At 43.2% G+C, this 25,941-nt stretch overlaps 1 protein-coding gene across 4 annotated transcripts in view; it reads right to left on the bottom strand.

Annotated features, from left to right (window-relative positions):
• Window positions 1-2,132: 2,132 nt before the first annotated feature.
• CCDC88A (coiled-coil domain containing 88A) overlaps window positions 2,133-25,941 on the bottom strand; it is a 270,112-nt gene continuing 246,303 nt past the window's right edge. Inside the window, exons 32-34 of one of the 4 annotated variants that reach the window (XM_068232542.1) lie at window positions 24,795-24,822; window positions 17,543-17,634; window positions 2,133-5,174 (exon numbers count right to left, since the gene is read on the bottom strand). In XM_068232542.1, the coding sequence (XP_068088643.1) occupies window positions 17,589-17,634; window positions 24,795-24,822 (74 nt within the window). In that variant the 3' untranslated portion in view covers window positions 2,133-5,174; window positions 17,543-17,588. The remainder of the gene's footprint in view (window positions 5,175-17,542; window positions 17,635-24,794; window positions 24,823-25,941) is intronic. The other 3 variants (XM_068232543.1, XM_068232544.1, XM_068232545.1) reach the window with 3 other exon arrangements.

Here is a 25,941-nt window from a genome sequence, read left to right as displayed (position 1 = left end):
CCCCTGTTTGCTATTGATGCCGGCAACGATCGCACTAGAGGGACACATGCGCCCTCTAGTGGTGTTTCATGTAGCTACCACTCTGGTAGCTTTACATGAAACACAAAAAAAAAAATTAAAAAAAAAAGGATTTTTGCCTTATATATATACGCTATAGCAGCATAGAGGGTGATAGCAGCGGCTGGGAACGCGGAAAAACAGCCGCGTTCCCAGCCTGTCGGCGGCTGTCGCCGAACCGGAAGTAGCCGCCGGCGGGGACAGGACGATCGGAGCGGGGCTGCGAGGGCACCATCCAGCTTCGGGGTGCTGAGGGATGCCCCAGGTGAGTAAATGTCATTTTTTTTTTTTGACTTAAGTTTTCCTTTAATCTCTAGTTATCTGGCTTGCAGTCACTGCCATGTATCCCCTTTTATTATTTCTTTCTGCTTCAAACACAATTAGGAATGACAGCTGAATGAATTCTGCGCCCCCTCCTACACTGCGCCCTGAGGCTGGAGCCTCTCCAGCCTATGCCTCGGCCCGGCCCTGAACCTTTGTATCCTCTACCCTTCTTTACGGACCCTAAGCTAGCAGCTGCTCATTATTATTACAACACCATAACTTCAGCCTTTGTTGCTCCCTCCTCCACGGTCTAATGTCACCAGGCCAATTGACAACCCTCACTTAATGAGGAGCTCAAACTACTGGAAGACCACTTCCAGATAACTGAACAGTGGTGGCTATAACATGATATTCCTGAGCACTTCCAGTGTTACAAAGAGACTTACATACACTCAGACAGGCCCTCTCAGCAGCCAAACACTCATACTTTTCCTCTTTAATCTCCTCACAGTCCTACAACCCAAAACTATTCTTTGCTACATTCAACTCACTCCTCCGGCCCCCACCTCCACCTTCCACTCCCTGAATCTCAGCTGAGCGCTTTGTCTGCTTCTTTAGCGGAAAAAAAAAAAATCACCTCCTCCATCCATACAAACGCAAAACCTTATATCCTCCCTAACCATCTTCTCACCGCTACCTAAACTCACTGTCTTCCTCTCTAAATCTCATCCTACAACATGCCCCCTGGATCCCATTCAGGCTGGGTGCACACTTGTCAGCGTGTGAAAGGTCGCGTTTTCTATCATGTGCTTTTTCAGTGCATTTGCGTTTTTCCCCGCACATGCGTTTTGCATGCATTTTAGTGCGTTTGCAGTTCACATGTACAAAACGCATATGCGTTTTGTATGCTTTTTTTAATGCGTTTTATGCAAACCAATTGGAAGTCAACAGGAAGCGGAAATTAAAAAAAAAAACATATAAAAATGCATTCAAAACACAATACCTCTGCATCACCACTGACTTTCATTATATGCATTTTTGAAAAGTATGCAACAAAACCAGCGTTTTTTAAAAACGCATATTACAAAACGCATACACATGCTTTTTTATGTGGCCCATTGAATAACATTATATGCATAAACACGCATAAACGTTGCGTTTTACGCAACGCTAGCGTTTCTGCCTAGTGTGTTCCCTGCCTCACTCTCACCTCATAACTCACCTATACTCTAACGTTACACCTGCCTTAAGCACTCTCCAACTTTTCTCTCTCCAAAGGCATCTTAGCATCCACACTCAAACAAGCCCTCATAAAATCTATGCTGAAAAAACCTTCTCTTGCCCTCTCTTCCCTGCCCAACTACCTCCCTATCTTTCCAGAGCTTCAGATTGACTTTAATACTGGCAGTGGAAAAAGGTGTTAGACCACACAGTGGACCATAGCTTATTGTGTAGTCCAAGATATCTGGCATGCTCGTCAAATATATTCAGAGCAGAGACGGATTAAGGCCAAATGGGGCCCCAGGCACAGTAGCAGATTTGGACCCCAGCAGGTAACAACATCACGGCTGGTGGTGCCCTTTAGACTAACTGGGGCCACAATCAATTGCTTGTGTTGCCTAGTGGGTAATCCAGCCTTGATTCAAAGGGTCCCTGTAATGGTGGGCACCAGGAACATACAGCGGCTTCCCCATACTGAGTTACCACAACTTTTTTTTGCTTCAGGTATGCTTTAAGCCACAGGTTACCATTCTTCAGTACAAATTCACAGACATCCAAAGTGGAGGTCAAATAAAACCACAAAGCAAAAGTATTTAAGAAAATGGTTTAATAACACAGAAGGAAAAAAAGTGAAATCGTCCCATTTGTGTTAAACGTCATTTTTAAGTTTAAAATCATTCAGACACACGTGAAAAACAACAGTATTAAGACAATCGTTTAAATTAGGGCTGGAGGAGGAGAGGTTTATCGTTGCCACGGTTACAATAAAACGTCCTTAAGAATTTCACACTCATCTATAATTACAGTCACGCTTACCTTTACTCCGTTACTGCGAATGGCGCCCCCTTCAGAGCTGAGCCCACGCAGCAAATCAGTCAACCAGATTAAAATGTGGCATCCGTAATATATATATATATGTGTATATAAAAAAAATCCCAAAATTGATACCTATCGAGACAATTCCCCTACAGCGGATTATGCAACTGATTATGCCAGACAAACGTACATTAAAGTTCTTTTGATCATCCTCAGTGCAGTAATATTGTCCATCGATGACGATTTCCAAAAGAAGGATTAAAAAAAGAAGCAATTTTCTTGCTACATTAGGTTTTAGTGCCTTAACATATTAAATCAAGGGAGGACTGGAATGGCGGACAAGTACATCATAGGCCACTCTTGTTTTTATATAGAGAGGAGGATGCTGGGAAAGCAACAGTCCCATTCTTCAGTGATCATTCAAAAATAATTAAAAGGAACCCGAGTAGAGGATTAAAATGAAAATCTGAACTTACCTGGGGCGTCCTCCAGGCCCCTGTAGCCGGTGAGGTCTCTCGGCATCCTCTGGGTTCCCTCCGCAGTCCCGCTGGTGGTTCAGTTAGGTGCACGACTTCGGCACAGTTGTACATGACTTCAGCAGAAGTTGTGCACCTAACTGACGTCGGGGGACCCTGTGGGCTGCGAGGGGCTGGAGGAAGTCCCAGGTAAGTAGAGATTTTCATTTTAATCCTCTGCCCGGGGTCCCTTTAAAACAACATACATACAGTACAAACAAAAAAAATGTATCATCAGACTGCACAATATTATTAGCAATGTAACTTTTCAATTTTAGGGATGGTCAATGAGATGCAAAACATTTTAAGTTGATGTAGCTGATGCAAATTTATACATATTAAAATATGCACCAATTGCATCCTACCTCGGAAGGATTTTCAAGCTGCATAAATTTGCATACAAATATATTTGCATAATCCTGCATCAACTTTAAAATCTCAATGACCATCCCTATTTGCGGATAGCATTAAAGGGACTCCAAGCAGTGCCTGTGGGTATGCCTTTAAGCATACCCACAACTAATTAATTATATCCTCACACCTCCCGGCATGATGTTTGTAATTATATCCCCCTTGTTCCTTATATTTCATTGTATTGCACTGAATGTAGCTGCCCACACTGGGGAAAGTGTCGTCCTGCATAATACAATGCTGAATAAGAAATCCAAGATGGCGGCCGTGATTTCAATTACGAAAATAACGAAAACTGAAAGGCGTAGGGTGGCGGTTTATATATCATTGGAAAGAGGAGAACGAGAGCTTTAAAATGATATGCATCTTTCCATAGTTACTGCACTGCTCGAAGTCCCTTTAAATAAATGGATACGTTGCCTTTCTGACAATACTGGCCAGTTTGGTAACTGCAGTCACACAGTAAAGCAATTTTGCCTCAAATATGATAAAAACAAGAAAGTTTATTGGGACATCATACATAACTATAGGCTCCCTTTCAGTGAAAACTGTTGATCAAAATGATCAGTACCACAAAGTCACAGTTTGTGGAATTAAAAGTGAAGAAAAAAGTGAAGTGATTGAGCTTTCCCACTAAAGCACATTGTATGAAAGCACCAAAAAATGAATTAACAATTGAGAGAAAAGCCAAAAATTAAACGGTTATCTCACCAGCAGGCGTTGCTGTTTATGGCAGGTTTACCTGTAGCATCAATGGGCGGCTCGATATATACCTATCAGTGATAGTCATGTCTAGGAGAACTCATGGAGAAGCATGTGATTTGTTTGATCAGCTGATAGATTTGCAAAGCTCTGATTAGCTGTGATCACATCCTGCTTTAGCACATGATTATGACTAGCAAATCAGAGACTTGGATAGCTACGGTATCACCTGACTAAACATGCTCCTCCATTGTTTCTCCTAGACATAACCATCACTAATCACTACTTGACTAAAGTTGCCAAGTAGACATGGAGCATATTACAGATCTTACAATCACGGGAACTTAGTCACATCGTAACCAGTTATTTTTTTTTCATACTTTCCAGTCCACCTCTTGTAAAACTGGCTGCACAATCCACTTTGCCCATCAGGCTGCAAATTGCCAGTCCCCCCTCGAATTCCATCCATGAAGGCAACATGTGCCACATAAAATATGGCACTCTATGGCAGCCTCCGGTTAAGGAGGAGAAAACTGAAAAAAGTTCCACAACTATTATTAGCACGGTGCCCAAATATAGGAGGACACATGAGAGCGAGAGGAAGGTGCTGAGTATATTGAAGCGTCTGTGGCCGTGATCAAAGACACAGTGTGCATGATAAGCATGCTATCAGATGCCCGGTCTGGACGTCACCATGCAGAACGTGGGAATCACATGAGGCTGTGATTAAGCCAGGAAGCATGGGGGAGGTTTTGCTAGGAAAAAAACAAAACAAAAACAAAGCAAACAAAATAATTTTCTTCTGTGAATAAAAGAGAGTTTGATGAATTTTCTAAGTCATCAGGATTCTGAAAGTCTACTTCCTCGAGTGCTTGTAGGTCCATCCTGAGCTGGCCAATGGAATACTACCACAGTGCAAAGTGCAGGAAAAAAAAAACTCTTTATTACTCCTGTAGCGCTTGTTGGGTGTGTTTTTTTTTTTATTTTATTATTTATTTATTTTTTTGCTTTTTTGCATTTCACGTCAACTGAACTCCTTGATTCAAGGAAGGAAGGTGATCATTCATCTCCAGCTCTAGTGCTGAATGCTTGCAACTAAGTTCTCGGATAAAGAACTGGCATGGCGGGAGGTCTTGTAACTTCAGAAATGGAAACTTCGCAATGACAGACTGAAGGACACTTTTCGCTCTGTGTTTAGTAGAAAGCCGAGAGAGAAAAAAAAGAGAGAAGAGAGAGACCAGTAAGAACAGCTACGTGAGACCCAACTGAAGATCAATGAGGTTAGACAGGAGAACGTTTACAGGCATGCAGGAGACAGGAAGCATAAAAGACAAAGACATCAACTACAGACATGTGGTCATGTAACAATTCCCTTCCTAGCAATACATTTACTCGTCTTCGCTTTTACGGGAAGTTGGGTTGAGTAATGAGGGACACCTAAGATTGTATGAAATATACAGTAAGGGAACATTGCCTGGCCAGATCACCACTTTCTGTTCATGTCCTTTATAGTTATTTATTGTGTTTCAGTTTCATGGTTGCTGCTATCAAATGATTCTTCATATTTCTTCAATTGATTTAGCCTGTTTTGACTGTTTAATCTCGAACATATTCCCCTGCTCATTCAATATGTCATAGATGACTATACTCATTTCCTTGTACTTATTGATTGTGGAAAATGGTTTCCTTGGTTTTGCTCATGTATATCGTTTAATTGTCAATGCCTTTTTGTATCTATCATTAAAAAAACATTAAAAACTGAAATATACAGTAAAGGACACCAGGAGATGATGTTTTTTCCTCCCCACTTCAGATGCTCAAAGTTCAGGAAAATATTACAAACAGAATACTTGATTGGCTGTTAGAAGGGCACATAGACAATACTCTCTAAGGGCCCATTCACACTTGCTGATCGCAAAACGCTAGCGATTTTGCTAGAGTTTTGCTCTGGCGTTTTTTGGCGATTAACACAAAAAAAAAATCACCATTTACACCTGGCGATTTTTCAGAGATCGCATTTTGCGCTTCTATAGTACTGAAACGCGATCGCCAGGAAATCGACTGAAAATGGTGCAGGCTACGCGTTTGCGGTTAGTGTTTTGGGGCGATTTGCGGCGATTAGCGCAAATCACCGAAATGAGAATGGGCCCATAGACTTTTATTACCTTAGCGCTTTGAAAAGCGCTAGCGTTTGAGCAGTTTGCCAAAATCGCCGGCAAAACGCTCAAGTGTGAATGAGCCCTAAGGGCTTGTTCACACTATGAGCGTTTGCGGTTTTTTTTTAAGCGCTGGCGATTTCAGAAATCGCCCTAAAAGCGCTTGTGCAATGATTCCCTATGAGAGTGTTCACATGTAAGTGGTTCCATTGCGATCCGCTTACAAAAATCCATTCCTGCAAATTGCAATGATAGTTGTATCGTGTGTATGATGATCTGCATATCTCATAGACTATCATTGCAATTTGCAGGAATGGATTTTTGGCAGGAACAGATCTTTTGCAGATACTGATCTGTTGAATGTCTACAGCATCTGTGTGTGCAGCATCTTGCAAAGATTTCTGTCTGATGTTGAGTTCAGCTCCATAGAAAAGACTGTGTAGAGTATGGCTCTCATACTACATGAAGGGTGGTAAGATTGGTCTGTGATCTTTCATTTTCAAAAGACTATAGTCTGATGTGTGTATGTGGCCCTAGGGATGTCTGGATCTTTAAGCACAGGAAGCCAAGGATCCAGATGAAAACATGATTTAAAGCAGGGGTGTCAAACTCAATCATGTAAGGGGCCAAAAACTACAACATAGTCTAAGTCACGGGCCAAATTGTTTACTAAATTTAATATTCACTTAACGATATCAAATAGAGTGACGTAACTATAGTGACCGTCGCTGGCCTGCTCCTCCCTTCCACAGAGTAGCGCAGTGCAGCAGTTTAATATTTACATGCTCCAATACTGCTTTGAGTCTCCTCTGATCATCCTGCGGCTACAGGCTCTATGCTGCATACCTCTGTCTCCTGAGGCATGTCAGGTGATCGGGAGAAGGAAGTATGGAAGCTCAGAGGGTGCGACTGCCAGAAATGAGCACACACATTATTCCCTCTCTAGGCCGCCATGGACTCAGGGGAAAGATATATACGGCTGCCAGCCATTGCTGGTAGATAAATTACACTTGACGGCGCCCAAATTACCATCTGAGCACTGCTACAGCTATAATTCACATTGCAGCCTATGGCAGCGCATGGTGCGCCCAAATTTCCCTGCGCCGGTTTAAGTTGTCTCGCCCATACCAGTTTCATGTATTAGGCACTAACCAAACATGATGGAATTTTTATTTATTAGGGGGGGGGGGGAGGGGGGGAGCAGCTTCATAAAGCTCTATTGGAGCTATCTTCCTCCTTTCTAACATACTTGATGTGGGACAGATGGTAGCTATGTGAACCGTATCCCAGAATGCTGTTCTCTACAACTGTCTGGACTCTACATGTGTTTGCAATGCAAGAACGTGACCTGGCAGCTTCTAGAGATGTACTCGGGATGCAGACTGAATTAGATATGGTGATAATGATTTGAAGAGCTGAAATGGAGAGACAAACATGACCACAGCATAGATCTCTGCCAATGGCATCTATGCAACAGGAAATACAGTGACTCCACTATATTAACACTAATTGTACTAGAAGGGACAGCATAAAGTAATCAAGGCTTCCAGCCAGCAACTTATATGGTAGGTACCATTAACTATATCACACTGCCATTCTGCCAAATATGATACTGTAAAGGACAGCTAAAAAAAAATCAATCAACTTTGTAAATATTCTGTACAGGTAGCCCCTGCTAGAACATAAACTAACATTATATACAGTATAATGTTTTAGGGTGCATTCACACTTTGGTCCATATACAGTTAACCTTTTCTTCTGAGTTTGGCCTATGGCCCTTATTCAATTCACCTTTTTGCCTAGGTTTTCTCCTAGACAAATGAAGTGAGAAGAATATGGCGGCTGTCATATTTATTTCCTTTTTAAAAAATACCAGTTGCCTGGCAGCCCATCGATTTGGCTGCAGTAGTGTCTGAATCACACACTAGAATCAAGCATGCATGCAGCTAATCTTGTCAGATCTGGCAATAATGTCAGGAGCACCTGATCTGCTGCATGCTTGTTCAGGGTCTATGGCTGAAAGTATTAGAGGCAGAGAATCAGCAGGATAGCCGGGCAACTGGCGTTGCTTAATAGGAAATAAATATGTCAGCCTCCATATCGCTTCATCACTTTCAAGCAAATCTGTAGCAAATACAAAAGTCAGATACTCCCCTATACAGCCTTTCCTGTCCCCTGTCAGTGTCCCGCTTTGGAAGGCTCTGTAGGATACAGATCTCATCTCTTCATGATCTGATTTTTTTTTCTTGCATCCATATTACCAATAAATGTAAAATATTTTATATTTGTCATAATGCAGCTGAAAAAGGACTGCTATTTATTATAATTTAGAAAATCAATTTTATTTCTGAAATCTTGTATTTGTTTTAATTTGGGTCCACTTTAAAGAAAACCTGTATCATCAAAAAGTTCCCCTGAGGGGTACTCACCTCGGGAGGGGGAAGCCTCAGGGTCCCAATGAGGCTTCCCACGCCGTCCTCCGTCCCTCGGGGGTCTCGCTGCAGCCCTCCGTACAGCGGCAATGTAAATATTTAGCTTCCCGACTCCTGCGCAGACGCTGTGGCGGCTCCCGGCTCCGAAATAGGCGGAAATACCCGATCGCCGTTGAGTCTGCTCTACTGCGCAGTCACAAGTCTCCGGCACCTGCGCAGTAGAGCGGACCCAACTGAGATCGGGTATTTCCGTCTACTTCGGAGCCGAAAGCCGCAACAGCGCCCCCGCTGGAGCTTGGAAAAAGTAAATATTGAACAAGCTGACGGATTTGTCGGGCCGCTGTTCGGAGGGCTGCAGCGAGACCCCCATGGGACAGAGGATGGCGTGGGAAGCCTCATTGGGACCCTGAGGCTTCCCCCCAGGGGAACTTTTTGATGTTACAGTGTCTCTTTAAAGGATACCACAACTGACATGTGGCATAATGAGATAGACATGGGTATGTACAGTGCCTAGCACACAAATAACTATGCTGTGTTCCTTTTTTTCTTTCTCTTCCTGAAAGAGTTAAATATCAGGTATGTAAGTGGCTGACTCAGTCCTGACTCAGACAGGAAGTGACTACAGTGTGACCTTCACTGATAAGAAATTTCAACTATAAAACACTTTCCTAGCAGAAAATGGCTTCTGAGAGCAAGAAAAAGATAAAAAAAGGGGGAATTTCTTATCAGTGAGGGTCACACTGTAGTCACTTCCTGTCTGAGTCAGGACTGAGTCAGCCACTTAAATACCTGATATTTACCTCTTTCAGGCAGAGAAAGAAAAAAAGGAACACAGCATAGTTATTTGTGTGCTAGGCACTGTACATACCCATGTCTATCTCATTATGCCACATGTCAGTTGTGGTATCCTTAAGGGATCAGAGACTGCTGGTACAGAAGGGGTTAAGCAGCGCACACAGTGTGAATGTTCCCCCAAGACCTTTTCCTGCAGACCAAAACAACTGCTTCTAGTACAGGCAGGTTTATATAATAAATGCTCATTCAGACACACCCGATCAATCAGATGGCTCCCAGAGATTTATACTCAATCACACTTTGACCCATTAAAGCAAAACTGAAGCAAAAAAACTTATGATATAATGAATTGCATGTGTAGATAATAAATAGAACATTAGTAGCAAAGAAAAGTCTCATTTTTATTTTCAGTTATATAGTTTTTTTTCATAACATTGCATCATGCATATTTGCAGTTTTAAAACCACACTGTCTTTTAACCTCTTTAGCGGTATGCCCGACACTGTGTCGGGCATACCGCTATCTGTCCTTCTGAATGCCCCTTGCTGAATAAATGTGCTGTATTACCTGCAAAACCTGCTAGCACTAGGCTAGCTAGCAAATGAGTCCTGCAAACCTCCCCTCCCATGCGAACCCCCCGTTTATACAATACCCTCCCTGGATCCAGCGATAGCGCAGCATACCGGCACAGCTCCGGACTCTCTATGGTGAGGATCGGGTTTGCGCATGACGTCGGCGACGTCATGTGCGATCCTCCCCATACTGAAGACCGGAGCTGTCCGGGGAGGCTGCGCGATCGCTGGATCCAGGCTGGGTAATGTATAAACGGGGGAGAGGCGGGGATCGGAGGGTGACGGACTCATTTACTAGCTAGCCTAGTGCTAGCAGAAGGTTTTGCAGGTATTACAGCACATTTATTCAGCGGAGGGTGGGGGTGGGGGGGGTGGTGGCGGCGCACAAAGTTGCATCACCTCCTGATCGTCGTAACGCTCAGGAGGTTAAGCTATAAAACAAATCAGAAATAATGACCCCTCTTTCTTTCCTGCAGTAAAACCTCATCTTAAGCTGCCGCTCTTGCTTTCTTGCCCGTTTAAAGCCTCATACACATGCTCAACAAAAGTCTTTTAAATGCACAATTATCACACAACTTTTGTTGTTGAAACAACCAAAACAAGTTGTTTGCTATTGTTTAAACAACTGATAAGACGTAGCTCAAGTCAATTCAACTGTTGGATTGACTTGAACTGCGTCTTATCAGTTGTGTGAATAATAACAACTTTTTTTGGTTGCTTCAACAACAAAAGTTGTTTGATAATTGTGTATTTAAAAGACCATTGTTGAGCGTGTGTATGAGCCTTAAAGGGAACCAGAGACGAAATAAAGAAAAGATTTTATACATACCTGGGGCTTCCTCCAGCCCAATACGCACGGATCGCTCCCATGCTGCCGTCCTCCACTGCCTTCAACTACGAGGACCGGCTCCCGTCACTGACGTCATCGGAGCCAGGCTATGCAGGAGAAGTGCGGCTGCTGGAGAGATACGCCAAGAGCGCACTTCTCCTACGCTAGACTGGCTCCGACTGACAGAAGAGCGGGGAGCCGGTTCTCGTAGTTGCAGGCAGCGGAGGACGGCAGCGTGGGAGCGATCCGTGCGTATTGGGCTGGAGGAAGCCCCAGATATGTATATAATCTTTTCTTTATTTCGTCTCTGGTTCCCTTTAAGTGCTTCAGAAAACAGGACTGGGTCAATTAGCTCAGAAAAGCTCTCTTGCATAGATAACTGCTGCAAAACAATTTGAGACTCTCTTCTTTGCTACTAATGTTCTATTTCTTAGCTGTATTACACATGCAATTCATTATCTCAGAAGTTTATTTTCGCGTTGGGTTTGCTTTAATCTGAATGGCTTTATATTGAAACACTATTTTATTCCATGCATATAGAGGAACAGATTGAGGAAAGACATACATTTGTCAGCCTCTATGGCTAATTGGAGTTGATTCACAAAACTTCTCAAAAATCATCTCACTTTTTCCTTTTTTGGCCGGATGCACACTGTAAGCGCTTTTCTGAGCGCTTTGTGATTGATTAGCGCTTTTTAAATATTTCTCCCTTTCAATTTCATTAAAATCGAGGTAAAAATCACAGCAATTTTCCGCGTACGCGCTCGCAGCGATTTTTACCGCGATTTTAATGAAAGTGAATGGGAGACATTTTTAAAAAGCGCTAATCAATCACAAAGCGCTCAGAAAAGCACTTCTAGTGTGAATTCTCACCTTGCTTACTGCCATTATTGTAGTATTATTGTAGCCAGGAAGGCTACAAGACGTCGCTGGTGGCTCGGTGAGTATTTTAAAGCCTGCAAACCACCCTAAAAACCACCTAACAAAGTCCACATTATCCCCTCAGGCATGCCGGTTAGTTGAGACATCTGGTTGCCAGAGTTCCAGATAACAGGGATTTTACTGTATATTACATGCCCCATCACAGATTTGCTTTAAAGAGAAACAGTGACCAAGAATTGAACATCATCCCAATCAGTAGCTGATAACCCCTTTCCCATGAGAAATCTTTTTCTTTTCACAAATGGATCATCAGGGGGCTCTGTATGGCTGATAATGTGGTGAAACCCCTCCCACAGGAAACTGTGAGGACCATGGTCCTGGCAGTTTCCTGTCTGTGAAGCTCGTTGCATTGTGGGTAATAGCAGCTGTTCCCAACTGCCAAAAGAGCAAGCAGCATCTCCTTCCACCGACATCACCGGCCAGCAGTAAAAATGTCACCATGTGATAAATGTCAGGATGTAAATTAGGGGGAGGAAACACTGACTAAATCATTTATACATAATTATTGTAAAAATGAAGCACTATTTTTTATTACATTATTTTCACTGGAGTTCCTCTAAAGGTGCGTACACACATGCGACTATAGTCGTTTGTAACGATCGTTCCCCGATCTTTACCAACGACGGTCGTTACAAAAAACGAACCACCGACTATTAAAGCAAACGACGAACGAGCCAAATCGCTACAAAAGAAAGTTCTGTCTTAGCGGATTTTAACCAACGACGATCGTTTGCAAAAGTAGTACATCGTTTGAAACGGTCGTTCGTACTAGACTTGACATGCGCATTTCACAATTTCTCCGTGAAACTTCTCATTTTTATGCGCAGGCGCAATAGTTGCTTTACGTGATGTAACGTTCGTTCTAACGATCAGATCGTTACACACCTTTTAAAACTAACTTTACTTAGGTCGTTCTTTCATCAATTAAAAGTTCGTTCGTCGTTCTCAACGAACGATCATTGTCGCATGTGTGTACGTAGCATAAGTAAAGCACAACTTAAAGGGATACTGTAGGGGGGTCAAGGGAAAATTAGTTGAACTTACCCGGGGCTTCTAATGGTCCCCCGCAGACATCCTGTGTTGGTGCAGCCAGTCACCGATGCTCCGGCCCCGCCTCCAGTTCACTTTTGGAATCTCTGACTTTAAAGTCAGAAAACCACTGCGCCTGCGTTGCCGTGTCCTCGATCCCGCTGATGTCACCAAGAGCGCACAGCGCTGGCCCAGTATGGTCTGTGTCTGCGCAGTACACTCCTGGTGACATCAGTGGGAGCGAGGACACGGCAACGCAGGCGCAGTGGTTTTCTGACTTTAAAGTCAGAAATTCCAGAAGTGAACTGGAGGCGGGGCGGAGCATCGGTGACTGGCTGCACGGACACAGGATGTCTGTGGGGGACCATTAGATGCCCCGGGTAAGTTCAGCTCATTTTCTCCCGACCCCCTACAGTATCCCTTTAAGTGATTTTTTTTTGCTTAAAAAGTGCTGAAAATAAATGGGATGAGGGTACTTTTCTATTAGCCGGGCGCAGCCACTAGGTGGCGATAAAACTCCACCAGAATTACATCTTTCCCTACCATCCATGGAGGCCTGGAGGGGGAATAGTAATTATCGACACCTAGTGGATGCGCCCGGCTAACGGAAAAGAATCGGGATGAGAAATAGGTGGATATTAATTCTGAGCACAGAGGGTCAATGAGATTCTATTCATTTTGAGTTGAAGAAAATGTATACAATTTTGAGTTGGACCAATCAAATTCAGCCACTGCATTTGATTAGTTATATACAATGCTGGATAGATTTGCATAAATATAATTAACATAAAAATTACATCACATTTGCAGCATCTCATCGACCACCTCTATTCATAAAGATGATCAATGAAATGCTAAGATTTCCAACTTGCATGCAAAATGAATGCAAATTGTACATAGCCTGTAAGTGGGCCAATCCAAATCTGCAGTCACTGCATTTGATTGGTCCAGCACCAAGCTGCATGTGATTTGCATTCAATTTGCATCCAGGCTGGAAAAATAGCATCTCATCAATCATTCCAATTCATGAGATACGTTTTGTGAATCTTCCCCATTTCTATTTCATGAATTTAATTCATCTTTTCCTAAGAGAATTTCTGGGGTTCAAAAAAGTCTAAAGTCTGCATTCAACTTTATTCATGCATTGTGCATTCAATTTTATTAAATATAGTCTGTAGTGATAGTCAGTGGTGGAAAAAACACCCTCAGGAAACAATGCTGCAACATGGAAAGTCCACAATTAGGGTTGATCAATGAGATGCAAATATTTCAGAGTTTTTACAGATTTAGAGTCCCATTTGCAGTTTGCCATGTGGGGGACACAGCAAACATGTGGAAGAAGGTGCTCTGGTCAGATGAGACCAAAATGGAACTTTTTGGCCAAAATGCAAAACGCTATGTGTGGCGGTAAACTAACATTGCACATCACTCAGAACACACCATCCCCATTGTCAAATATGGTAGTGGCAGCATCATGCTCAGAGGGGTGCTTCTCTTCCGCAGGGACAGGGAAGCTGGTCAGAGTTGATGGGAAGATGGATGGAGCCAAATACAGGGCAATCTTGGAAGAAAACCTCTTGGAGTCTGCAAAAGACTTGAGACTGGGGCGGAGGTTCACCTTCCAGAAGGACAATACCCCTAAACATAAAGCCAGGGCAACAATGGAATGGTTTAAAACAAAACCTATCTATGTGTTAGAATGGCCCAGTCAAAGTCCAGATCTAAATCCAATCGAGAATCTGTGGCAAGATCTGAAAACTGCCGTTCACAAACGCTGTCCATCTAATCTGACTGACCTGGAGCTGTTTTGCAAAGAAGAATGGGCAAGGATTTCAGTCTCTAGATGTGCAAAGCTGGTAGAGACATACCCTAAAAGACTGCCAGCTGTAATTGCAGCAAAAGGTGGTTCTACAAAGTATTGACTCAGGGGGCCGAATAATTACGCACACCCCACTTTGCAGTTATTTATTTGTAAAAAATGTTTGGAATCATGTATGATTTTTCGTTCCACTTCTCATGTGTACACCACTTTGTATTGGTCTTTCACAGGGAATTCCAATAAGATTGATTCATGTTTGTGGCAGTAATGTGACAAAATGTGGAAAACTTCAAGGGGACTGAATACTTTTGCAAACCACGGTATGTAAAATTTTATGCAAATATATGCAGCTTGAAAATGAACCAATTCAGTCGTCCCACACAGGTTTAAACTGATGGTCCATTTTCAAGCTGCATATATTTGCATAAAAATGTACTTAAAGGACAACTGAAGTGAGAAAACTAAGGAGGATGCCATGTTTATTTCCTTTTAAACAATACCAAATGCCTTGCAGCCCTGCTGGTCTGTTTGGCTGGGGAAGTGTCTGAAAAAGCATACAGCTAATCTGTCAGATCTGACAATAATGTCAGAAATACCCGATCTGCTTGTTCAGGGTCTATGGCTGAAAGTATTAGAGGCAGAGGGTCAGTAGGGCTGCCAGGTAACTGGTATTGCTTAAAAGGAAATAAACATGGCAGCCTCCATATAACTCTCTTTTCAGTTGTCCTTTAAATCTGCATGAACGATTTGCATCTCATTGATCATCCCTATCCACAATACGACTTCCTCAGGAAATATTTAATACTTCTCTTCAGTGGTTTCTACTGACCACAGTCATAAAAAAAGACAAATTTGTAAGGCCACATTCACACTGGGAATCACAAAAATGCTAGCAAAATCACCAGCATTTTGCAAAGAGATTCTCTTGTGATTTTTCATTGTACAGGAAAGGGATTTTGGAGCAATTGCGTTTTGTGATTATTTAAGGCTGCTTTCACAGTGGGACGTTAAAGTGGACCCAAATTAAAAATACAAGATTTCAGAAATAAAATCTATTTTCTAAATTATAATAATAAATAGCAGCCTTTTTTCAGCTGCATGATGACAAATATAAAATATTTTACATTTATTGGAGGAACCCCTCCCTTACTTTCAAATTGCCGACATTTTTCCGGCAAACTGGTGGAGTAGATGGTGTCGGCAATGGAGGAATTGCTAATGGCTGCCCCCAGTATAACCCTAGTTATGCAAAGAGGAGGGTGAAAAGCAAACACTGAAATGCTCATAGGCTTGAAGGAGTGTTTATTTATATTTGTATGTGTCAGAGTGGTGTAACTAAATATTTTTAATAAAAAAAATGTTTGGTTTGGGTCCGCTTTAAAGTCCCATGTTACAGCAGCCTGTAACACAGCCCAACTCACAGTAATGAAAAATCAATGTGCTGTTCACAGTGCCCATGTTGCGTTACATTGTAACTGATGAAATTGCAGCATGCTGTTCGTTATACTGGGCTTTAGCTGCGTTAAGACTGCTTGCACATGCTCAGTGACTAGCCACATGGCTAATTAATTTTCACTGCATTGGGGTGACGTAACCTGGACTCAGTGTTGCCCGGATCATGAATGAATCGTTCATTTGATCTGGATCTTTTTTTTGTGAGTCGGATCATCACAATGAACGATTCAGTTAACAGTGGATGTCTGTCTGGAAGAAACAGGAACATACAGAATGTACAGTGCAGGGAAAGTCCTGTCCTGCTAGTCATTTCACCCCCAGTCTGCTTCCCTAGTAAAATGATTCAAATGATTCGGTTCAAAGATCCGGATCTTTTCAATGATCCGATTCGAATCATCCGAATCCTTGAAAAGATCTGGACTTCCCATCACTATCCTGGAGCGGCTGTTCTATCAGTATAGATAGAACGAAAACAGCGCACCAAGAGCCGCATAACGCGGCTCAATCTGACGTCCAACTTCAACACCACCATGCGTTGCGTTAGGGGCACGTTATGCGAACTTAACGTCCCCTAAAACGCAACGTCTTGGTGTGAAAGAGGCCTTACACTGAAATGCAATTGCTCCAAAATTGGTTTTGTTGTGGAAGATCTCAGACATGCCTGAGCTGCTAGCTGTAGGCAAAATAGGATAGAAGTGCCAAGCCTACAACTAGAAGTACAATCAATGATTCGTCAGAAGGTCACAACAGGAAAAAAAAAAAAAAAAAAAAAAAAAAGCAAAATCATTACATTAATAAATGGCAATCAGAACATGCATACACAATCTGTTCAAAACATTAAAAATGTGTTGGCCATCATACTGCATGGAGGTGGTAAAATTGGCCAGCGATTAGGTAAAGCGTCATGAAAGACCTCTCTTCCCAGGCATCTGTCAGGTGCTGTGAGCAAACTCTGAACACTGATGGACAATGTCTTGGCTCATTGCTGCAGAGCTGACCTGGGGGTTCAGGGGAATTGGTGCTAGAGCAGAATACAGGGAAGCTATGAGTACGTGAGTCTCGTTCTGTTACAGAGGGTGTTTTTAACAAGACATTTACATTACCAGTACAGGTTTTGCTTTATGTAACACATTAGAAAGTCAAGTACAAGTCAAGAAGAACACCACACATAATGAAGACCATTTACCAATTTGATGCTTTTCCTGACCAGTCATACAATATCAATTTGGTCAAGATGGCAGCGTTACCCTTTTAACCTTCCCCTGCCTACATTGAGCTGCATTATGTCCCTGAACGGGTTTCCCTGCCAATATATACATCTATGAACTCCTACAGAATTTGCTTTCTACTTGACTGGTTTGCACACGTCAGATCTGCAGTAAGGAAAGCTTCATCAGGCAATGGAAAATAAACATGCACATAAACAATGACATGACAAGCAAGTAAGCCGCGTCTTATGATCAGCCGAAAAAGCTAATTGTAAATGAAGATAAGAGAGCCTCATTTACAATGCGGGCAGGAACTCACCACTTGGGATATCACTGGGTCATTAAATTAAGGTATTTGCTGCTCCCTAGACCTGCTTTTTGGAAGCCTGATTTCTGGTGTTGCCTCCACATCTGCAGGAGAAAAGCAGGTTTAGTACCATGAACGTCAGCAAAGGCACAGAATTTTGTAGCCAGACTACAGACTCATTCAGATGGGCTGATAAGAGTGTTGGAGAGAGATATGGCGTGATGCCTGGAGCCTTCGTTCCATCAGAGGGCCGGGATATGAAGACCAGACATACAGAAGCCAGTGAGAAATGTAAGCACTGGTCACAAACAACAGACAAATATTTGGGGAATTATAAAAGAACTCCAGTGATTCTGTTTCTAGTATATTTTTGGCAACACTGTGGAAGATTGGTTTCCATTATGGATGAACCTCTCTGGCCTTGTTTGAGAAAGCCAGGGCTTCACTATGCTTTGGAGAGGAATGGTCTTGGACAGGGTTGCTCCAATCAATTTTGTTGCGACCCAAAGGCCTTGCCTGTGACCGCCTTCTAGATTCTGGTCCCCAACCTTGTCCTCAAGGCCCTGCACCAGCACATGTTTTGTGGAAATCCACATAGGTAGGTAATCAGCTCTGCTGAGACACTAATTATCCCACCTGTGAATGTTTGTGGTACTGTTGGTGGGCCTTGAGGACAGGGTTGGGGAGCTCTGCACTAGAAGACATTCTGTACATATTTCAATTGAGATACCAAAAGGGCGTTCATCATACCAGATTCATTGTGTCACCACCCCCAATCCAGAGGGAAGGGGAACAAGAAGTTTGTCTCACAAGCAAGCCCTTGACAATCACAACATTGTAGCTGGAGGTGGAAAATCTCCAAACCAAGCCATGTCTCTGCTGCTCACCCAAACCCTCTAGGGGGGAGTTCCTCCTCCAGATGGCTCTCTTTTCCTAACACACGTATCAACCATCTAAATGAGACTTATGACATCTACATTGGGACAGCAATCTGTAGAGGATGGCTGGCACGGTGAACTGTGACTTGTAGTTCAAGGAAAGCTGCAGGTGCTCAAATGGTAAAGCTTTAACACGGTCAACATTTTTTAGGTGTTATTTTAATATGAATAATGCCCATGAACTATACTAGCTTATGGTGAGAGCCAAACTGTATGTCCTTATCAGTTACAGTTTCTGCAGTGCTTTGGAAAGTACAATGGATAATTATAGTCTCTAAGCTGGTGACAGTTTTATGGTCCTACCATAGTCTATGTCCAGTTTAGGGTAAATCCATATGTTTTTTGAAATGTGCGAAGGACCTGGAGAGACCAGAGGGAACCTACAAAAACATAGGCAGAATATACAAGCTTTTGTATGCAAATGTTTGCAGTTTGAAGATGCGCCAATCAAATCTTATGAATTTGATTGGTCCATTTCCAAGCTGTATAAATTTGCATACCAAATTTTGTATACCAAATGTATATAATCCTACATCTGCTCAGAACAATTTGCATCTCATTGGCGATCCCTAATAAGGAAAAACTCAAAACATGAATATCAGAAAAGCTGCAATAACAGCCAAAAAGTCTTCAAAATTACCCATAGCCAAATACAAAGGCCCCCTACAAAGCACCAGAATGGGAAATCCATGTCAAAATCTAGTACATTCTCAAGAGTAACATAAGGGTCTTACCATATGATGGGGCAATGCTTCACGAGACCTTTTTTCAGATGGGAGGGTGAACTGCGCCTGCTTGCCGAGCAGTTCAGTCTCCCTTCTGCCGCCCGCCAGTGCAATTCAGCTGCAATTTAAATGCAGCCAATTTGCAGCGGTAGTAAGACCACGCGTGTCAAGCGCTGACAAGCAGTGGTGTTACCGGGCAGCAGAGGACTGCAGCAAGTCACCTTTAACCACTTCAGGACAACAAGCTTTACCCCCCTCGCCTCGCTGCAGGGCCGTACAACTCAGCACACAAGTGATTCCCCCTCCCTTTTCTGCCCACCAACAGAGCTTCTGTTGGTGGAGTCTGATCGCTCCCCCAATGTTTATTTTTATACAAAATATTTCTTTGTTTATTTTTTAAATAAATTCTACTTTTTTTTTACTATTATTTTTCCCTTCCCTCTCACAATCAGCCTATCACAGTGGATCGCTCCTGAGTGTCTCAGGGGGACAGCAGTGTTACATGGCTGTCCCCAGTACAGCGCTGCCTTAGATCGCAGTGCAAATCCCTGCCCAAGGACTTTATGCCGATTGGCGTTAGGCGGTCCTGGGGCTGCTGACGCATTCAAGCCCATAGCGTGACGCGGTCGCCTGCAGGTTAAGCAAGGCTTCGCCCACACACAGGTCTGATTTCGAGTGCCAGCCGGTGCAGGAGGGCAGCTGATAGGATGTGAATTCCTTTTTTACTAGTTATAGATAAATTATTGGCCTGCATTAGGCTGCATGCTTTGAACTGGCTAACATACAAGAGCCAAGAACTATGCATTGTAAGTTCAGTTATCATTATTACTTTTATTAATGAATAGAGAAGTCGGAACTTCTACTGCACAAAATGAAGTAGTGTTTCTCAAAGCAGCTGTATCTGACACCACCATATTTTTTATACAATTAGAGCAGAAGTTGATTGGTTGGTCATTAATAGATGCCTAACTTGTTATGTTGTCATTTATATCAATGTCTGGCCACTGGCTGCTAGTACAGAAATAAAAGGTATGTTTCTAGTATGTACAAAGTACACCCTATGAAATGGAGACCTCTCATTACTACAGTGGAGGAAGTGGCTGGTTATCATGCAAAACAACGTATTAGAAACCCCATGCTAATGTGTGATAACTAGATGATGGACGGGCAATATAAGGATTGATTCATAAAGCATATAATGAATTCTCGCTCCTTATTGGTTTAACTCCTGATTTCTCTCTCCTTGGGGTGGATGCACGAAGCAGTAGTAATGTTACTGTGGGCAGGTGATGCACAGCAGTATTCTGGTTTCTACCGCCAGCAGTGCACCCTGCGTTGCACAGTTAGCGTAACCCATGGTATCTGCGTAATGGGATTGCCGATAACATGCAATGCACAGTTAACGTGTGTTACCATAGTATCACGTCACCCATGTACTGTGGGTTGCGCAAAGCATAGTACTCTGCTAATGGTAGTAACAGTAATATTGCTATGTGCTACCTGCGCACAGCAATAATATCAATGCTTAATGCATTGACCCTCTTATATGTTTATCACATGAATTATCTGTCCTTGGGCTAGATGCACGAAGGGAAAAAATTTGCCATGTACAGACAATGTTACTGGTACTAACACCAGGAGAGCAGCACCCGTTGTGCTATTAGTGCAAAGCATGTTACCTGCACACAGCAAATTTACCCGCCCTTCGTGCGTCAGGCCTCTTGTAGCTAAAACATGTTACACACACCACATGGTCTGAGAATCTAGCATGTGCACATCAGACCCTGGCCCTCCCCAAAGCGTCAGCAAGGAGGTCCAGACTGCTGTATCATCCTGTTTGATCGCAGTCCGAGGCCATTGCTCTCCTTCTTACCCCAGCCTTCTCTGTTGTTCCCAGCATGTATTCCACCATCCCCACTTTAAAGCAACAGAATGCGTCGCTAGCAAAGCATCTTGTAATGGTAGAAAAAGGATTGTCTTGCACTACCACCTGAATGAAAGCCTTGGAAGAAGCGCTGACAGGTGCAAAACGGCCATCAGGCTCCGTGTGCCCGCACCCACTGATCTGACCACTCTCCAGCAAGGTGGTATGTGACCAGAGGCGTAACAATAGACCCTGCATTGGATGCAGCCACAGGGGGACCCAGAAGCCACAGGGGGCCCCATCCTGAGAGACGGACAACTAAGGGTAAGGATATAAAAAGCTTTCTGCTCTCTGCACAATTGTTCTAATGACTGCATCTGCTCAGCCACTGATAAGGAATCATTCAAAGTTTTGCAGACAAAGATTTGTAGACTATCCCTATTCAGTGTTCAGTAGGGTCTTGTGTCCAGCTCTTTTCTTCCCCCAGCCTTTTTACCCCTCCCCAAATGCTGTGTCCTGTAGTGAGGCTTGAGGCGTCTGGGCATGGAGAAAAAAAGCTTTCTATTCTGTGCAGGTTTGGCAAGAGGGGGCCCCATCCAAAGTTTCACAGGGGGGCCCAGTGATTTCTAGTTACGCCCCTGTATGTGACTGTCTACAAGTTACTCTGAATGATCTACACATGGCGATTGGGTAAAATAAACACTTGTCATTCATGCAGTAGTGCCAGGCAATCCTTTTTTCTACCATTACGTCGAGTCTCCTGTGCATCTCTTCGGCCTAGAGCACGCCGCGGCATCCTGCAGTCACACCAAGCTATGCTATAGCCTCTTACTACACAAGCTGGACATTGTAGTGCCGACCTCCTATCTTCTCCTTAATTGTCGCTAGCAAAGTATCTGTACAGATCCCAGCCCCAAACTGTCACCCAAGACCCGAGTCCCAATCCCTGCAGGGGATGGAAATTGTGTACACACCTCGAGGTGAGAAATAAGTAAGGCATGAGAATTCATGAGATAAGTTTGGTGAATCAACCTCCAAAATTACTTGCAGCAAATGATGGCAGCTGGATGGAATGTACAGGATGGGAACATGATGTTGGCAGTGAAAGGCAATTAAAATATGGGTAATAAATACATTTCTTGAACTACAAGTCCCAGCCCAACTTGACAGCTTCATAGGAGAAGAATAAACACAGGTTCATTATGGTGGCCACTAACAGTTCAATTTTTTTATGAAAAATCATTCGAGCGATCATCAATTATGAATGGATCTGTTGTAAATAATCTCCATTGATGGGCACAATCGATTACAAACGATTGGATTTTGGTAAAAAAAAATTGGATTTTCTTGTTGGTTTGCGATTGATGGGAAGCAAAGATTGATTTGGTGATGGTGTATTGAACGTTTTTTTTTCCGATCAGAATTTCTGATCAATCGAACAATTTTTCGCTAGAAATTGGACCGTTACTGGCCACCTTTAGCCTCATTTACTACAGCCACAAACTAAACAGGATAATATAAAGTTGTAAACAGTCAATTTGAAATGTATATAATCACCATAGCAACACATGAATGGTTATGAACAGCACCAGTGCTGAGCTGAAAGCTTGACTGAAACTGAACAGGAAATAGAATTTGCATCACTGAAAACTTAACTTTGTCCAGCACAAAAAGTTTGGTAAGTTAACCGATATTTCTGGATCTATTTAGCCCTGTGCAAAGTTCAGTTTTAAGTGGTGTAAATCCTGCATTCCAGTTCAACCAAACTTTGCATATTAAGCCAACGTTGAGCTTTAGTCCTCACAATACACAGAGCCAGTGTGCTATGAGACCGCATGTAAGGTCTTCCTGTCATACTTACAAATAAGGATGGTCACAGTCCTGGAACTGATTTCAGGAAATATATTCCTTACGTTGCCGGTGCTGCACCTCGCTCAGGTCACCCCCCTGAGAGTCCAGTCATAAAGATAGTGAAGAGGCGGCACACAAATGGCTTGCTAATTAAAGCATGTATTAATGGTGGAGCGACACTACATGTTACGAACCGTCACGGTTCTTCATCAGGTGTACCTGATGAAGAACCGTGATGGTTCATAACATGTAGTGTCGCTCCACCATTAATACATGCTTTAATTAGCAAGCCATTTGTGTGCCGCCTCTTCACTATCTTCCTGTCATACTTGTTGAGAAGAAGGGATCCGCCCCCATGTAGGAATCAAACTAAAGTGGAGTGCCTTGGGCCAGCTGTCATTAATTACCCTTCAGACAGTAAATCTTGAAGTCCAAAGTTGGGTCAGTACCTCCTTGCATAGAACAGTATCAAAGCTCCTTAATAAAACACACCTTGTTTTAAAGGAACCTTAAAAAGAGCTAATAAGGGACACATAGGGCTGCTGTACAGCGACAGCCCTGCCGTTTCAGGCAATAACAGCCTTTCCTCAGGCTAAGATGTCCCTGCACCTGAGCACTGTGAACTATGCCTCATCCACTTTGAACAGCTGTGTTTAAAGGGAGTCTGAAGCGAATGTAAAAAAAAAACAACCCAAAAAACAGATACTCACCTAAGGAGAGGAAAGGCTCTGGGTCCTACAGAGCTTTCTAGTTCCTCCTACGGTCCCTGTGTTTCCAGTGCTGGATCTCCATTAGCAGTCTCCGACTTAGGGGTCGGAGATTGCTCTCTTCCACTGCCCGAGGCATGCTACTGAAGACGGGACGCTCCACACTGTGCATGTGTGAGTGCATTATCTAGCACAATCGTGCATGCGCAGTACAGAGCGGCCACACTTTGGAAGCACTCGGCGCCCAAAGACTACCAAAGCCTCGGGCGGTGGGAGAAAGCAGTCTCCAACTCATCGGTAGGAGACTAACAGGGAAACCAGTGCAGGAATGACGAGACCAGGAGAGGAACGGGAAGACTCTAAAGGAACCAGAGCCTTCCCTTTCCTTAAGTGATTATCTTTTTTTTTTTATTCGCTTCAGACTCCCTTCAAATGCATTGGAAGCGATTAGTGGTTGATTTTAGGCAAAAGAATCATGACCGTGCAACTCTGCTGTCTGGGTGAAGCAGCCCTTAGAATGTATTACAGGCAGAGGATCAGCATTGCAAAAAAACAGTTTCACTTACTGCCAGCCCCTTGCAGCTATCCTGTCCCGCACCGGTCCTCAATAATCCTCCATTCTCCCGCTGCAATGCAGCTCTCTGTTTCTGCAGACTTGTAAGGATGGGAACAAGAAGAAGTATACGCGTGGCCAGGGCTGCGCAGGCGTAGTTGCCATCGACTTACAAGTCACACAGTGACGGGAGGATGGGTGAGGCCAAGCGCGGGACAGAATGGCTGCAAGCGGCTAGCAGAAGCCCCAGGTAAGTGAAAACTCATTTTTTTGAAATCTTCATTTTAATGTACTATTTAACTCAAGAGATATCCACAGCTGGCAGGCTGGTGATTCACTACAGAACTTGCTGGTCTTTATACAACATAGGAACTGATTCAATAACATTTTCTCTATTTTCTCCCAGGAGTACTTTTCTCATCTTATCAGCCCCTGTATATTGTCCACAATTCACTAAAGATCGATGCTATGATTTCTACCTACTTTAGTAGTACTTAACTTCTTTTTTTAGGTGCTGAAAAGTTATCTTGTAGACAAGATGAGAAAATATCTCCAGAGAAAAAACTCCGGAGAAATGTCCATAAAAATCAGGGTAATGTTTCTAAAGCAATAACTGTGTCACTCACGTGTGCTGAACAAAGCAACCAATTTCTTCTTTTGGAGAATAGAAGAATGAAAGAAAAATGTGATTGGTTGTTATAGGGATCACCACAAATCATCATAGATAGTTTCTCTATACATTTTTTGTAAATCTGGACATGTTGGTGCAGGCTTTAGGTACAATTTTAAGCTTTAGCCTTTGAGCAGCCACAAAGGAAAACTTTATGTGGCTTCAGAGCCGCACTTTCCTGCCGCCGGGGGAAGTGTGCTTTCCTCAGCCTGGCAGGGAGCTGTTATAGTTACCTGTCCAGATGACTGGATCAGCTTTTTCTCTCCTCCACCATGGTGGCCATGTAATCCCTACATGTCTTCTGGATACTGATCACATGATATGACACATGATCAAGATCCAGAGGATGGTGTCAGCATTACAGCGCCACTCGGTGGTGGAAGAGTCTCTTACACCACCCTTCTACCACCACCAGGTGGCGCTGTAATGCTGGGACCATACTCTGGATCCTGATCACGTCATATCATGCGATCGGGACCCAGAAGACATGTCGGAAGTTCAATGACGCTACCATGGGTGGAAGAGAAGTCAATCCAGTCATCCATACAGGTAACTAGAACAGCTTACTGCACACTCTGCATGCAGCTGAGTTAGACAACCCTCGCTGCCCTGGCAAGACAAACGAGACAACTCGAGCAAGTATCTATTTACTGTCCCTTCATACAGAGCACAGCAGGCATGGGGGCATTTCAGATTCCTCAGCTATTGGTGAGTTACAAGCCAAGAATTAGTTGGTTATACTGAGAGACACGGGATTCTTCAAGTAGACTGAAGACCTCAAGCTGATCATGCTTGCCGTTGATGGCGAATAATGGGGAAAATGGGACTGCTGGGCAAGAAAAGCTTCTGGAAGTCAATGAACAATGTTTCTGTGAGGAAATTCCACCTAATCATGCATGTCCTTTCCCCCCATGAGACATGGCAGCCACATGTTAGCATATCATGCGTTGGTATAGCAGCCAAAGTTAGTACGATCTGTGGCATGCTGCAACAATTTATTATAGACAGCAGTTGTACGGCAATTACATACTGATTCAATAAAACAGACAGTATAAGCAACATAATGCACAGAGGAATGATGTTAAGCAGCCCATAAGCATTCA

The sequence above is a fragment of the Hyperolius riggenbachi genome, chromosome 4, assembly GCF_040937935.1.
Source record: "Hyperolius riggenbachi isolate aHypRig1 chromosome 4, aHypRig1.pri, whole genome shotgun sequence".
NCBI classification, from domain to species: Eukaryota; Metazoa; Chordata; class Amphibia; order Anura; family Hyperoliidae; genus Hyperolius; species Hyperolius riggenbachi.
Note: the sequence above shows the minus strand (reverse complement) of the source record. Positions and strands in the feature narration are given on the sequence as shown.